The 17,201-nt window shown below is 43.0% G+C and overlaps 1 protein-coding gene across 4 annotated transcripts in view; it reads right to left on the bottom strand.

Annotated features, from left to right (window-relative positions):
• Nucleotides 1–17,201, bottom strand: part of LOC114907728 (N-acetyllactosaminide beta-1,6-N-acetylglucosaminyl-transferase) — a 90,510-nt gene that overhangs the window by 29,689 nt on the left and 43,620 nt on the right. Inside the window, exon 1 of one of the 4 annotated variants that reach the window (XM_029243554.1) lies at nt 3,189–4,799. The exons of the other annotated variants lie outside the window; for them this stretch is intronic. Within the exon in view, the coding sequence (XP_029099387.1) occupies nt 3,189–4,164 (976 nt within the window). The 5' untranslated portion in view covers nt 4,165–4,799. Of the gene's footprint in view, nt 1–3,188; nt 4,800–17,201 lie in introns of those variants that run through there. 4 annotated transcript variants of the gene reach the window in all.

The following is a 17,201-nucleotide window of genomic DNA, read 5'->3' as shown; positions in this document are numbered from 1 at the left end:
GGGGTGCGGCCCCCCCCGCAAAAAAAAGACCTTCAACTTGAGCCTCAAGATAAGGAAAAGTCACTGAAAAACTTTAAGGAAGGGAATGACAGGTATTCTACCAGCCTATCTGAGAGTTCTGTACAGCCACCATCCCTTGACTCTGGAAGCAAAGCTCCTTGGCGCCTTTGCCCCGTAAAATTCCTTGCACCTAGATTTAAAAATGCTTCAAAATTTAAAAAAAAATAGTTGAGCTTTTAAATGAAAATTAGCTTCCTGAATGTCTGCATATGATCTATTTAAACAAAGAATACATCTTGTAGTCTTTTGTTTCTCACTTACAGACAATAGGGTGCCTAAAATAAGGACCATTTTTCTTTTTGTGTATTTTTGTGGTGAACTTAAAAAAAAAAGTACATATGCTGTTTTCCACACATGATGCTTAATTAGTTTTATTGTCTATAAACTTAATAAAATATCTCTGGAAGAATATAAGGAAGCATTAAAACCAGCAGCTGATGGAGTATAAAATTTTAAAATGTTAAAACTCATGAATAGATTTACTGTTTTTTTTTAAAAAAAAAGCTTTTAAAAAACGTTTTTAAAATAGGGACAGATATTCAGAAAAAAAAAAACAAAAAGCCCACAACATTTTGAGGGGTCCGAGCGGGGGGACAATTAGCTCAACATGCTAAAATTAGCCTCATATACTAAAGAGTCACTACATTTAATACTCAACCACTCAAATCTCCAAACTTAAATTCCATAAGGTCATAGTCATCTGCTTCCAGAGCCGCCCTCAGTGTACAGAACAGTGCCGGGTACCACGCTAAATTTATTTAGCAGGGCTAAATAAATATTTGTTGAGTGCGAAAATAGACGTGTCAGAATGTTCTATTATTTTTCTGAAGACTTCTTTTCTATTCTGTAGGAAGATAACGTCCTCAAGATACTTCATTTTCTTTTGTTATCATAATAGTGATCAGGTTCAAATTCACCCTGGCTGCGCCTCGCCCACCAGCCTCTGTGAGCACACTACCTGAGGAACGCTTTCCACTTCCACTGGCTCAGAGAAGGGAGAGCCAGACCAAAGCCTGTTTTGGATGGGGCCTGTGGGAGCAGGCACAGAAGCCTGGGTGGGCTGTGGCAACTGGTTCCAGCAGGACAACTTCCTATGATTCCAAAACACACTCACACACACACACACACACACACACACACACACATCCATATCCCTGCTAACCTTATTTCCAGCTTAGCGTGGTCAGGTGGGGCTTACTTCCATTGCCCTCTGCACTTTTTCCCCAACCTCACTTTTTTTTTTAAATTTTTTTTGTGGTACGCGGGCCTCTCACTGTTGTGGCCTCTCCCGCTGCGGAGCACAGGCTCCGGACGCGCAGGCCCAGCGGCCATGGCTCACGGGCCCAGCCGCTCCGCGGCATGTGGGATCTTCCCGGACCGGGGCACAAACCCGTGTCCCCTGCATCGGCAGGCGGACTCTCAACCACTGCGCCACCAGGGAGGCCCCTCAACCTCACCTTTTTTACCTTTCTGGAGCTCTGCATGGAATTTGCTTTAGCTATACAGGAAAGAAAAAACGACTATTCCTTTACCTGGTGCAAGAGAACACTTCAGACTTTAGGCCACACGAATCCAGAGTCAGATCCCAGCTTTGCCTTGGACAAGCTGTGTGATACGAGCACATACTTCACTCTCTCTAAGCCTCATTTTCCTCATCTGTACGCGAGGATAACAATGAGAATTTCTCATAATTCAAAGAGATGATGTAGAGCGTAACCCATCTGGCACAAACTGTATTAACAAGAACGGTGTCAGATGCCACGTATAGTAGGTTTACATGTGTGTGAAATGCTTTTGTGTGAATAAGTAGGATGCTCACTTCACTGTGATAAATGTTGATTCACTCCCCCTCCTGCAAGTCTTTGTGAACTGTTAACCTAGTATCGTCTGAAATTAACTGCATGCCTCTGTCCCCCGCCACCTTGCAGGTCCTTTTTCTACCCCTCTCTAAGTAGGTTTCTATAACCACCATTCTAGATTAGCACTTACGGATGTTGAGTCATCGAGCACCTAATAATTGCTATAAGTCTACTTGCAGAGATGAAGGTAGCACCCACACGTGTCAACAATAACGATGATACAGGCAAGAGCAGGGGGGTATTGCAAGCATGGCAGGCATGGGGTCACCTCCCCACAGAGCTGACGCCCACACCCACGCTGGTACAATACTAGAAACCGGTGCATTGGGACATCACCAGGAAGAGGCCCCACGGGTCACATAGGGCTTCCTAGACAACATATGGAAAACAGACTTTTGAAAAGAAACCCAGTCCTAAATCAAAGAGGGAGTTCGGTGCTGTTTTCTGCCTGCACGCCTCTGATACCTTGGCCCCAAATTATCATGAACAACGGGAAAGACTTCACAGTATATAAAAACAAGAGGCTGCAAATGCAAACTTCTAATAAGAAAATGGGACTTAGAAATTGAGAGCTGACTTTGGGTCAACTCCAGCTAGACTCTCTCTCGTATGTTTCAACTCACTGTTACCCATTCTTCCAGGCAATAAAGTATCAGAGTAGATTTACTGAACCCAGTCGGTTGAGACCTGGACACCTGTTCAGGCCTAAGACTGGAAACGTTTAAGCCACAGTGATAATTTGGAAACATCTAAAGAGGAGTCGAAGATTCTGAAAACAGACCCCCCCCACCTCCCCCGCCCCCCGCCCTGTGAACTTTAAGCATCAGTGTAATGCTGTGTAACAGCCTCTGAAAGAAACACTACCTATTTCAACTCCTAAATTCTACAACGCTTATTCAAAATGCCTCATCATGTCATAGCTGTGCTTACCAAGGACTACGAAAGACATTCATTCCAAAGACTGAGCTACTGTATGTCGATTATACCTCAATTTAAAGTAAAAAGACTGAGCCAAAGGTCGGGAACCATGTGATACACCTTCAAAGGTAGTTTTGCCGGAACTCCGGGAACCCGGCATATTTATTCTATCTCTATATAGCACAGTCATAAGACAGTAGGGCTGTCACCAAACTGTCACTAAAAAGCAAGCAGACTAATAGCTTTCTAAGCATTTATTTTTTTTCCCAAATAATTTCAAAGAGGAGCTGAATGTTAGCAAACTCAACTGAGTATGGATAAGAAAAAATGGGAATGGAAATTCGTACCTACCTGGGATCCTATTAAGTGTCACCCAGAAATGTTCATCAGGGGAAAAGGTATCTTTGGACCAGTGTAGCAGATCAATGGCCCTTTGGTCTTGGAAGACAAACTTGACAAACTCTCTGGTAAGGGCCACATAGGCAGTGCCAAAGTAGATGGTCAGCTGGTGTGGAGGGGAGGTTTTCAAAATATTAGTATTTTTCACAAAAGAGCCACCTCTGCCTAAGTGCTCTCGGTGGACATATTTAGTCCGCTTTATTGCATGATTGGGAGGCAGGACCCCCGGGGTAATGTTTTTCCCTTTAAATCTTTTCAGATACTGAATGATCTCCCTGTTGGTTTTCAGGGGGAAATCTTGCCCACAGGTGTTGATGGCGTACTTCCACGGAACTTCAGAAGCTAAAAGGTCTTCCAGGCAGTTCAGGTCAGCCTGGAGCCTGGAAATTCCTGCATAGACCACAGGCTCTACCTTTGAAGCAAGAAAAGCATTCTGGAAGCAACTCAGTAGCTGCCACACAGATTTCTTAAACTGAGTTGTGGCTTTCTCATCCACATGAATGCAGTAGATGTTTTGGGGCATATAGACAGCTCTGAAGAGTCTTTCGAAAGTATCGAAGTCCTTATGGATGACCATGACATATGCCAAAGGGAACACAGCTTCTTCTTTCGACAGGGGGCTCGTGATGTAGTGATTCTGGATCAGGTAGTCCTTGCAAGGGACACTTCCCACAGGTGATGTCAGTGTCTTTTCCCACAAAAAGGATGACTTATCTTCTAAAGCGTAATTACAGGCATGCATCCTAAAATCCCTTTCATTGGAACTATTCAGCCTCCCGTAACTTTTTGGCTGGCTTAACTGGCTATTGTAAAGTATCACAAAAAAAACCACACTGACCACCGTGAAAGCAAAAAAGCAATACCTCCAAAAGCTCATTATTTTCACTTCCCTGGGGAAGGAGTCTCTCTCCAGGGATTGAGAAACCATCGGTTCCTGAAACCACAAGTGTGAAGAGGTGGAATTGAACCTCCTTTGCCAATCTTGAATTTCAACAGTTTCTCAAGAGGGCTTCCTTTTCCCGGGTCCTTTAATCCTCATTTATTCTCTGCTTCTGGGTGGCATCCATCCTCTCTTGGTGATGGCCAGAGATGCTTCTTAACGCGCACTGGTCTTCAAGCCTCGGTGCTGAATCCCGGCTGCTAGCAGAATGCGTCTGGCTCAGCCCAGCCTCCGGGAAGCCCTTCTCATTTGCATACAAGACGCCAGTGGATCTTAGCAAGTTGCGTTCTGGTGTGGAATGACGGACGGCTCGTTTCACCCAGGCTGTTTCTCTGGCTTTATCCCACCCCCTCCATCCAATCTATTCCGATCTGATCTCCCTTCTCGTCTCAGGCTTTCCCCTTCCTTTTCGAATTAAGTGGTTCTCATTTTTCTGGTTAGCCCCGCAACCCGCTAGCAGTCCTTGGAAACCACAGCCTTTGGACTTCTGCTCTGCGGGTTTATTTCTCTTCCTGTTTCTCTGCCACTTCTCTTTTCCTTTCAGTGTTACCTCTACCTCTGGGCGTATACAGACACAGATAAGGAAAAATGCCCTTGCAACAAGCCTAAGTAGAAGATTGTCAGAGGCGAGGGGAAAAAAAAAAAAAAAAAAAAAGTCTAATAGAGAGGTAGGTGTTCCCTGAATTAAATCAGACAATTTCTGATGATGTTACATAGTACATATATGTCTGTGTAGGCTGTGAGTAGAGGGAAATAAGAATTACACTCTTGGGGGCATGAGATGAGGGTAGAAGGAATCTAGTGACTTTTGACATTAAAGGGTGGGTGTGGAGGCATAAATGAAATAAACACAGCTTAGTTCGCCTCCCTGGGAGAAAGGTGATACTCACTGTTCCTAGAGAGCAAGAGTTGGTTCCCATTTCACACAGAGCTTCAGATAACTTGAGCTGTTGACACAGTATTATCTACCATATGTGGAGTGACTGGCCACTGGGTCTCTTTCAAAGCCAGACATCTTCAGATTAGAGGTCTTTCATAGAACTCAAAAGATTCTCCTTTCTACCCAACCCCCGTCTCCCATTTCCTTACTCTGAAGAAAGAACAAAGGCTTCCAGGGCTGCTGCAAAATTCTGGAAGCGTCCGTCAGGGTAATTCAGGGGAGCCAGGAAGAGAGGCCCAGCAGTTCCGGCCACACTGCAGATGCTTTCCCCTAGGTCACCTGTGCCAGGTGCCTCCAGTGCCCAGCAAACACGGAGTGCGTTGCAGACTAATGCCCGTGGTAAGGACGCTTCTGGAGGAAAGTTACTGGCCCAACTAACGGATCAACTCTGGCAGCCACAGGAGCTAAAAGTGGCCCTGCTCCCATCCCACTCCCGCAGTCAACCCAACTCTCCTGCCTGTCTGGGCCTGACGTGGCAACTGAAGCAGCTGCTTCTGTGAGGAAGACATTGGGTGTAGCGCAGCGATCCCCCTGTGTCCCTTCCCGTCCCACACCACCCCTTCATGTCCTACAGCTCTGGACTAATGAATGACAACAGTAGCATGGATGTGACTGAGAATGAAAAATGTTGCCTGCCGTATCAGTAAACAACGGATGTTGCAGCCATCAAGCCATCACATGACAGCCGCCCCTGATGGGGAGCCCTGAGGGAGCTCAAGATGGAAACAGGATGCCTGCCACGAAGCCATCATGATGCCTGCCACTGCAGCCACCCCCAGGGGTGCACCCTGGGGAGACTCAGGATGAGAAAGCACAGGATACTGGCCCCAGAGAGCTGAGGTACATATCAAAGGAATGATTTCGATGAGCCCAAACTTCTGCATTTTCTCATACATAGGGAAGTGCTATATTCAGTTACTTGAGATGCCTGGTTTTCTTTAATTAACAGTAATGTTTTGATCGTCCAACTACCTGGTCTTTGTTGCAAAAACTCCTGTGTATCCTGGTTCCTCCCTGACCTCTTCGGAGCTGTCCCAGGCTTGAAGTCCTCAGAATGTCCACCGAATAAAACATAATTCTCAATTTTTAGGTTGTGCGATTTTTTTTTCGGTCAACATGACAGATACTGATTTGGCAGGCATCTTAAAGATCACCTAACACAACTCTGTATATCACAGATGAGCAAACTAAGACCAATACAAATGATTTTTTCAAAGTCATTCAGGCAGATAGAAGCCAGAGCCTTAGTTCTGCAGCTCCCTGGTCCAGGTGGAGCCAGTCTAATTAGCTTCAAATCCCAGCTGGTCACTGACCAGCTATACGAACAGGGTGGAGTTACTTAACCTCTCTAAGCATCAGGTTCTTTGTCTGCAAGATGGGAAATAACAGTGGTTCCTATATCACGTGGTTGTTAAGAACATTAAGTGAGATAACTCTTGTACAGGGTTTATGTATCTGGTCGTGTATGTTCAATAAGCATTAGCGATTATTGTTGCCGTTGTTTCCCTTTCGAAAAACATCCAGCATTTCTGACCCTGTTAAGGAACTGATATTTTGATTTCTGTTCTTAGTAACGGAAAAGAAAAACATTTACATTCTTAAGGCTTTCAGATGGTTGATTTATTGCCACTCTAAAAGAATGAAAGTTAAATTTCACTCTTTTCCTTCCCCGTCATTATCTTCTTTCACCCCCCTGGGGGGTGGGGGAATCCTAGAAATGTGGGTTCATGAAGGGAAGTACTGAATAGTCTGCTTTGATACCTTCAGTCCCCTTTGTTCTTACTAGACCCACACCCTTTTCTGCGAAGTGAATGGCAGGAATCAGCAGAGCTTGGGAGGAGAGGCAGAGGGAAGTCGGCACAAAGGGCTCTCATTGCAGGTTCTGTTGGTTTTCCCCCTCCTTTTGTCTCGACCCTTGATCCTACAAGGGGGAGCTCTGATCCAATGCCGATGCAAAGCAAACTCAACAAATCTTTCATCAGGATTTAGTCAAAGCAGGTTGCAAATGAGAAGGGGGTACAATGTGATTAACAGCTCAAAATAGCAGGATCCCAAACCCCTTCTCTGGTCTGTTCTGCCTTATTTACAATGATTTAGATGAACAGCCAGAGATTAGAATGCGATGCCTTTTTTAGCAGTTGGCCCAGCTGTAGGTTTGTTTGGCCTGGTATCTGTGGCAACTGAACAGGAATTTTCTTCCAGCAAATAATTGGGCAGGCTAAGCTATTAACTTCCAACCAGGACAGGATTTCTGCTCTCTTCACTCTAGTTGGCTTAACATATTGAAAACGGTCGTCAAGTGCACATTTTGTATCACTCCCTGCCTCTCTCTGCCCCCAGGATAACCTTTACTGTCACAATCAAGGAGACAGCACAAGGACAGCCACTAACAACACATAATTCGCTTGGCTCAAACCTTAAAACAAAAGGCTAGGCTATGGGGGGCGGCGGGGGGGCTTCTGGAGAACGCGGTGGGATATTTTTTCCTTTACGGTCACTTTAGCCCTCATTAACCTCATTTGAGCTGTGCATCTACCCCCGCTGGTGTCTCAGAGGCAAACGTGAATGACTTCTTGCAGGGGCAGGGCTACAGTCTGGGTCTGACCTGTTCCCAAGTCCTTAGAGTTCTCCTTTACCTCTGATTGCTTCTTTCGGCACAATTACTGGCTATTGAATCAAGGCAATGTTTTTTGCCAGGCCGTCTCATCTCTCCCAAGGTTACACCATCCTGCTTCTCATCGAAGGCTTTGGTGATGTCATTCTGACAACCTCAAACACTGGCCACAAGCGAGACCCAGACAGTAAACAAGAAAACGTCTCCCAGCAACCAAAATAATGATCACACATGGTAGGCTGGATTCACACACTCAAATGTGTACAGGTAGGTAAGCGAGAAAAGTAAGTGGAAAAAGTTGGTGAAGCTGGTGGAGGGCAACAAAAACAGGGCTAGTGAGTTCACGAGCGGCAGCAAACACTTGGCCGCGGTGTTGTGGACATTGAGGGAGGGTGCAGATGGGGGTACAGAGCCTTCAGGTGCTTGCCCCACCGAAAGCAAGCCCCTCCTTCTCAAAGTCAGCCCTGAATAACGTGGGGTCATGGGGCCAGTGCTGCCAGCTCCTCAGATATTTGAAGAGGAAGGAGAAATCTGAATTTTATTTGAAAAAATTTCCAAACTCTTTAAATGTTATCAAGTAGTTAACAAATTGTTAAGACACGAGTGCACGCACACATATGCACCCTGAAGACTGCATTGGCCCCCAGGATGCAGTTTATCGTCTTTGGTTTAAGCATCAAAGCTCCTCTATTTGAAGCTCTCTTGAGGCTTAGCTTATTCACTTTTAGTTTAGACACAATCATAACAAACTTTCTCAGATCTAAGCAGATAAGAAATCACAAATTAGAAGAGGAATATAGAACTGGTAGATTGGGCACCCTTTTGTCAGCAATAAGTGATATACTCAGAGTGAAGCAGGTTTGAGAAAAACTCCAAAAGTTTCCATTAAAAACTAAAAATAGAGCTACCAAATGATGCAGCAATCCCACTCCCAGGCATATATCCAGAAAAGATGAAAACTTGAATTTGAAAAGACATATGCACCCCAAGGTTCAGAGCAGCACTATTTACAATAGCCAAGACATGGAAACAACCATATATATATATATAAACAACATATATATATATATGTGTATATATATACAATAGAATATTACTTAGCCATAAAAAAGGATGGAACATTGCCATTTGCAGCAACATGAATGGACTTAGAGAATAGCATACTAAGTGAAGTAAGTCAGACAAAGACAAATATGATATCACTTATATGTGGAATCTAAAAATTACTACAAATGAATCTATATACAAAACAGAAACAGACTCATAGACATAGAAAACAAACTTATGGTTACCAAAGGGGAAAGGGGGGAGATAAATTAGGAGTATGGGATTAACAGATACAGACTACTATATATAAAATAAATAACAAGGATTTACTGTATAGCACAGGGAACTATATTCAATACCTTGTAATAACCTATAATGAAAAATAATCTAAAAATAAAATTACACACACACACACACACTTAACTGAGTCACTTTGCTGTATACCTAAAACTAACATAATACTGGAAATCAACTGTACTTCAATTAAAAAAAAAAAAAGAAAAGAAAAACTCCAAAAACAGTGCAAGATCATTCAATTAAAGGATGACTGGCATTTGTACAGCCCCATGACCATTTTATTACTATAGATCAATATCTCTAGTATTTAAAATTATCAAATAAGTTAATGAAAGGGCTTGAAAACTGTGAAGGCCAACCCAGTGCTTTGGGGTTGAAAACAAGCAGAGTAGGAACACTCAGTGAAATATAAATTTATTAATATATTCTTGTACATATATTTTGCATAGTTTATTTAAAAAGGAATTTCTGAAATATGTTTATTCAAATAGTTTTTTTTTTAATTAACCATTTTGTGCACAAAAGGGCAGCCTTTAAATTATCTAGGAAACTCACAATTCTGACAAAACTTTTTCTGAAAAAAATGTTAGGCAAATATGTCTACCACATGCTTCTATATCAGACGTCAGTGCTTTTTCTGTAAAGGGCCAGGTAGTAAATATTTTAGGCTTGAGAGCCCTTTGGTTTCTGAGGCAACCACTCAACTCTATGACTGTGTTCTGAAAATTCTGAAAGTAGCCATAACCATATGAGGTTGTGTCCTGCTAAAACTTTATTCATGGACACTGATATCTCAATTTCTTATTTTCATGTCATAAAATAATTTTTTTTTCTTTTACAACCATTTAAAAATGTAAAATCATTCTTAGCTTGTGGCCAATACAAAAATAGGCCAGATTTAGCCCCCAGGCTGTATGTCACTGGCTGATTTCTTTTCTAGATAATAAACAAGTTTCTCCAGGCCTAAATTTTGTAATATCAGAGTCTTTGCAATCACTTTCCAGAGGAAGAAATGTGAAATGAGGGAAAATGGTAATGTTGGTCATCCTTGTACCTGCTGCATGAATCCCTCTGCATACCCACTTGGGGTTATAGTGCAGAGCACTGGGCTATATGCCTCGGCTTCCCTTCTTCTGTAAAACAAATATATTAGGAACACTGATTTCATAGCGTTCCAAAGAGATTTAAATAGATTAGTACATAAAAAGAGCTTAGAGCAATGCCTTGCACAGAAGGCGTACTCAACAAAACTTACAGAATCTCTCTCTGTTGCCAGGCTTGGTTCATATAGAAACTGAAGCACCCACCCACCTTCCTAGGTACCTTTAGTGAAGTAGAACAGTAGTGCTTGATGGGTCATTCTTTACCTAAAAGACCCCAAAGTACAGATGGGAGTCATCAAGGCAGCTCCAGCCCCTTCAGCCCTCTCCCTACACCCCAGAGTAAGGGAACTGCCCTTCATTCCCAGTTGCAGTCTCTTGAACCTGTTCTCCAGAGACCCAGCGAGCTGGTGCACCCTGCAAAAAGGTTGTGATAGAGCATGCTGGCGAAGACCAAGGCTTTGGAACAGGGTTTAAATTGGGCTCTGCTGTTTACTATGTGACCTTAAGAAAGTTTCTTGGGATCACTGTGCCTTAGTGTCCCAATTTTTAAAAAAGCATCATAGAAAGTCTATGAAAGTAAATCTGGCTAAGAAGCCTTCTGTATTTTACTATATACTATTCCGCATACCGTCACCCCAGCTTAGCCTCATTCTTCCAAGATCACACTGCTTTTTCCTACGTCCCTAGCAGCCTCCTTTGGGTAGCAAATTTCTTTCCCTCTTGTGGTTAATGGCCCAGATTTACTTCCAGTTTTCCAAGCAAGAGCAAAAACAAAAGCAAAAAAACAAACACACACTAATTTTACCTTTGGCTATATTTTGTTAAATCTCAAGGGACAGAATTGGTGACTCTTTGTCTTTCTATACAACTTTTCTGTTTCCAAATGTGTGCTCTGAGAAAAAAAATGGCAAATTCTTAAGGAGAAGACCTTGCATGTCCCACATATTTCCAAATCTGGGATATTCTTCTGGTGCCCTTCTCATACAAAGTACTGCCAAACTCCTCCACCCCCATAGTTTTGAAAGTTGAAGTTGCAAGGAGATATTTCTACTAAGAGACAATATTTTATCATTCAGCTGCTACCAGAGATGCTTCCTCCAACAAATAATTTTAATAGCCCTATTAAATTCTTGACTCGTTTTCAGTTTATTCAATCCACTATCATACTAGCTTCTTTCCCCATAGGACCTGTCATTTACTTGAGTTTAGACAGTTTGTTAGGGCAGAGTGCTTAGATAAATCCCCAAAAGCAGATGTGTCTTCTGCTTTCCTATAAATTAAACCTGGAAAAAATTTGCCTCCAAGATATGTTCTGTGTTTGTACTGAATTGAAGAAAATCTTTGCATTTGATTCTCCCACTGGTTCAAGTGGTTTTAGATTCAAATTTTATATTTACCAATCCATCCCTTTAAATGACATCCTTAAACTTGATCCTTTCCCTTCAAAAACAATGGGAAAATTGTTATAAATAGGGTAGGCTCAGTCCTGGTCTGCTTTGGTTAGGGCTCTCAGGTCTGAGAGTGTAGTTTTGATTACTACCCTTCAGTGTGTCTTAAATGTGTTGTAACCTACAGAACAGAGTAGTTTCAGTTATCTTTTTTTTTCTTCTTCTTCCAGTAAATGATCAGTGCTGTTCTGTGGAACATAAATATCTAGGGCACTAATTCTCAGTCCTGAGAGGCCTTGGGCGCTGGAAAGATGAGCAGGAATGTGTAAGGGCAGTACTTAGGGTGACCAACTGTCCAGTTCGCCCGGGACTGAGGGATTTCCCAGGACATGGGATTATTTTAGTGCTAAAACTGAAAAAGTCCTGGGCAAACCAGGATGGGTTGGTTATCCTAGATACCATTGGTCCTAAGCCCTCACTGCTGAAAGATATACCAAGTAGAGGATGTTCAATAACTGATCAGTATGGAAGGAGAGGAAATGCTGAAACCATTGATCTGGGTGAAAGGTGCATGCAGGTCATAAAAATTCTGCAAATTGTAGTGCAAAAAAACTCTACATGACCCTTCCAAACATATCCCTGAACCACTGAGGCATGAGGACGAAATGATGTACATTTGTGGGGTAACTTTATAGTCAACCTAAAAGAATACACTTAAACCATTCTAACTACACAGATGTTCCCCAGTGGTTATAAGAATGTGTTAGTAGCAACCTATACAATGAAGGGAGAACCTAAAAGGAAAATAACTGTTATTATAGTGTTAACTATATTTAAAATCCCCTCCTCCCTCCACCCCACATATGACTTGGCACATCTTTCTGTAAAGAAGGAATTAGTATAAAAATATGTGGTCTTATGAACGGAAATGCTTTTATTAAAATTTATAATAAATGGGCAATGAAGCCAGCAAATGTTAACTCATTTTATGGAACAGTGTAGTCAGCTAGCCATTTGATCTCTCTGACTCTCAATTTCCATATTTGTACAACTTTAGGAACTAAAGATGTTCCCTAAGGCTCCTTTCAGCTCTAAATGTTGTGATATTTCTAGATTCTGCACAGAATAAAGAGGAGGCTATTTTTACAGGAAAACTGCTTTAGGCTTAGATTAAGTGCAGGAGAAAGTTGAAAATGTGATAGCACATCTGACCAGAGAGAAACCAAGAAGGCTTTCTTAGAAGTGGGGTGGGGAGAAGTTAGTCTAGACAGACCAAAGTCCAGAGGGAGGAGAAACCCTATGGGGAAGTGTTCAGCCTCTCCGGGAGACCGCCCGACACCTAGCCGGGACTTCAGGGTCTGGGGTGGGCAGTTTTCATAAGGGACATGGGAGGGCATTTGGAGTCCGAGGCAGGAGGGCCTTTTTTTCTGTAGAACCCCAAGGAGCTCAAAGAAGTAACTCCAACTTGAACTGAGGGCAGAATTACAGATTTTCGATGAAGGAGGAATTATGTGAGGATTGGGGCTAGGGAAGGGGGTGCCTAATGAGGAAATACCTGGAAGAGGGGGCTGATCATGGCAGGAAGCTAACTCCTTTAGGATGATCTTAGCATACTCAGCTTGCTTAGGCAAGATTGCAGTTTTATCCTCTGATATTTTCACAGTCAAGTTCTGATCTTTTAAATCTGGCTGAAGAGAAAGACTATGGGGGAATGAATATCATGGAAGTAAGTACAGAGCTCGAGGGTAAAGGCTTTGAAAGAACAACCTCCAATGATCCATTCTCTGAAAACATGGCATTGAAGTGGATACAAAGTAAATCTATTTGGAAAGAAAGGACAGTCTCTTCAATAAATGGTGCTGGGAAAACTGGACAGCTGCATGCAAAAGAATGAAACTGGACCCCTATCTTACACCATATACAAAAAATAACTCAAAAAGGATTAAAGACTTGAACGTGAGACTTTTTTTTTTTTCCTGGCTGTGCCATGTGGTTTGTGGGATCTTAGTTCCCCGACCAGGGACTGAACCCGGGCCCTCAGCAGTGAAAGCGTGGAGTCCTAACCACTGGACGGCCAGGGAATTCCCGAACGTGAGACGTGAAACCACAGAACTCCTAGAAAGAAACGTAGGGGGATAAGCTCCTTGACATTGGTCTTGGTGATGACTTTTTGGATCTGACACCAAAAGCACAAGCAACAAAAACAAAAATAGGGTTTCCCTGGTGGTGCAGTGGTTGAGAATCCGCCTGCCAATGCAGAGAAAATGGGTTCAAGCCCTGGTCCAGGAAGATCCCACATGCCACGGAGCAACTAAGCCTATGCGCCACAACTACCAAGCCTGCGCTCTAGTGCCCGCGAGCCACAACTACTGAAGCCCACACGCCTAGACCCTGTGCTCTGCAACAAGAGAAGCCACTGCAATGAGAAGGCCACACACAGCAACCAAGAGTAACCCCCGCTCGCCTCAACTAGAGAAAGCCCGTGCGCAGCAATGAAGACCCAACGCAGCCAATAAATAAATAAATTTTAAAAATTAAAAAAGCAAAAACAAGTGGGACTACATTGAACTAAAAACCTTCTGCACAGGGCTTCCCTGGTGGCGCAGTGGTTGAGTGTCCGCCTGCCAACGCAGGGAACACGGGTTCGTGCCCGGTCTGGGAAGATCCCACATGCCGCGGAGCGGCTGGGCCCGTGAGCCATGGCCGCTGAGCCTGCGCGTCCGGAGCCTGTGCTCCGCAATGGGAGAGGCCACAGCAGTGAGAGGCCCGCGTACCGCAAAAAAAAAAAAAAAAAAAAAAAAAAAAAAAAAGACAAGAAATAACAAGTGTCAGTGAGGGTGTGGAGAAAAGGGAACCCTTGTGCACTGTTATTGGGAATGTAAATTGGTGAAGCCACCGTGGAGGTTCCTCAAAAAATTAAAAGCAGAACTACCATATGATCCATCAATTCCACTTCTGGGAATTTATCTGAAGGAATTGAAAACACACACACAAACACACACACACATATATACATTCAGCCATAAAAAAAGAGGGAAATCTTGCCATTTATGACCTCAAGGGCATTAAGTGAAATAAGTCAGACAGAGAAAGATAAATATGGTATGATCTCACTCACACGTGAATCTAGAACAACAAAAAAACCCCATAGATGCAGAGAACAGATTGGTGGTTGCCAGAGGCGGAGGTGGGTTAGGCAAAATGGAGGAAGGGGGTCAAAAGGTACAGACCTCCAGTTATGAAATAACTAAGTCATAGGGATGCAACATACAGCATGGTGACTGCAGTTAATAATACATTATTGTATCTTTTAAAGTTGCTAAGAGAGTAGATCTTAACAGGTCTCATCACAAGGAAAAGAAAATTGCAACCGTGCGTGGCAATGGATGCCAGCTAGACCTACTGTGGTAACCATTTCACAGGATATACAAACATTAACTCATTGTGTTGTACACCTGAAACTGATATACTATTTTGTCTTAATTATATCTCAATTTTCAAAAAAGGTAAACATATTTGGGAAAAAACTTCTTCTACTCATGGCTTTGTCCAAAAGCATGTCAAGAAAGAATGTCACGTACTATTCAGATCAGAGAATGAAAGACAGGCGTTGAGAAACCACATTAAGAACTGGTTAGTTAGGTCAAGAAAATTGTCGGGACTTCCTTGGTGGCGCAGTGGTTAAGAATCCTCCTGCCAATGCAGGGGACGTGGTTTCGAGCCCTGGCCGGGAAGATCCCACATGCCGCGGAGCAACTAAGCCCATGCACCGCAACTACTGCACCTGTTCTCTAGAGCCTGTGAGCCACAACTACTGAGCCCGCGTGCCACAACTACTGAGCCCGCGAGCCAAAGCTACTGATCCTGCAAGCCACAGCTACTGAGCCCGCGAGCCAAATCTACTGATCCTGCAAGCCACAACTACTGAGCCCGTGTGCCACAACTACTGAAGCCCATGCGCCTAGAGCCCGTGCTCCGCAACAAGAGAAGCCACCGCAATGAGAAGCCCTCGCACCGCAACGAAGAGCAGCCCCTGCTCGTGGCAACTAGAGAAAGCCCACACGCAGCAATGATGACCCAACGCAGCCAAAAAATAAAAAAAAGAACATTTAATTTTCGTTTCCTCTATTAGGAACTGTCAGTGTTAATATGGGCTGCAGCATGTAATTTTTGAATTGGGCTCATCACACGGTATTGTATTTTTATGATCTACATGAAAAGAATCTGAATGGAAGTAAAACCTACCTGCAAAAACTGCATGGCCTTTGGTCTGCATTAAATGGTATAATCCATGTTCATGTAAAAAAATGGCTCTCAGAATGTTTGCTTTCTTTACCTTAAGTTCATGCAGCATTGCTTTCATATCATTCTTGATCTAAATAAAGTCAAGCAATCAGTAATGATGTAATGATGAAAATACAAGTAATGAATATGAAAATAAGAGGAAAGTAATTGATATAACTGCTACTTAGTGGGTTCCCTTATTTTTCTTTTTTTGGCCGCACAGCGCAGGAAATTCCCTATAACGGTTGCTTTGGATGTAGCTTTCTAAGACTGCAAATTGCCCACTCCAAGACCCAGGAAAAAAATCACTAAAACTCTTAGCAGGGTCATTTGCTTCATCAAATGATGGGTTACTGCCATCAGAGCAGCAGCCCTGTAAAAACCCAGATCTGGTCTTTAAAATAGGGTCCTCTGATGTCAGGCTGTTATTTTTACTTCTTTGGTGCAGAGTTAGGTGCCCACTGGTTAAGCTCACAAAATAGGGTCCTCTGATGTCAGGCTGTTATTTTTACTTCTTTGGTGCAGAGTTAGGTGCCCACTGGTTAAGCTCACAGATGCTGGGCCTTGGCTTGAGCTGGTGCTGCCCCCAGGATGAACTTGGCATTGACAAGCATTCCCAAGATGAGCAAGATGCTTTGGAAAAACAGAGAGAGAGAGAACAGTGCCACTGCTGTTGACTAGGGGCAGAAAGGACTTCAGGAAAATTCCCAGAAAAACTGAACATGCTGGAAGATGCTGTCTGAAGCTGACCTACTAAGATTTGGCAAAGGAATCTAGGCTGTGTGTGTGTGTGTGTGTGTGTGTGTGTGTGTGTGTGGTGGTGAAGGGGGCAGTGGAGGGGGTGATTTGCAGCTGAGTTGGCAGCAGTGCTGAGGGGCATATTAAATGTTATTTCAGTTATTTCCAGTTCAATAAATATTTATTCTTATCCCACTGGATGTGCCCTATGTTGAGCTGCCAAAAATGTAAAAGACCCTGAAGAGATAATAGTTGTCAGGGTAATATTATATCCACATTCATAATTATAGTTCAAAGAAGATTATAGAATGGCATAAAAGAGTTACAACTGGGACTTCCCTGGAGGTCCAGCCAAAAAAAAAAAAGGAGATACAACAAAGGTTTACAAAATGTACAATAGAGGAAAAAAAAAAAATCAGGGAACACTCCCTAAATGACAAGGCATTGAAATGTACAATAGAGGGAAAAAAAAAATCAGGGAACACTCCCTAAATGACAAGGCATTGAATGGAGACCTATTCAGGCCATTATTTAAATAGGAGAAATAGAGGAGAATGACCCAAGGAAGGAGACTGAGAAGAAAAAAAGTACCAAAGGCAGGAATACAAGGTGTG

Source organism: Monodon monoceros, unplaced genomic scaffold (genome assembly GCF_005190385.1).
Source record: "Monodon monoceros isolate NGI ecotype Baffin Bay Population unplaced genomic scaffold, NGI_Narwhal_1 Super_Scaffold_3, whole genome shotgun sequence".
NCBI classification, from domain to species: Eukaryota; Metazoa; Chordata; class Mammalia; order Artiodactyla; family Monodontidae; genus Monodon; species Monodon monoceros.
The sequence above is the reverse complement of the archived record's forward strand: the minus strand, read 5'-3'. Positions and strand labels throughout refer to the sequence as shown.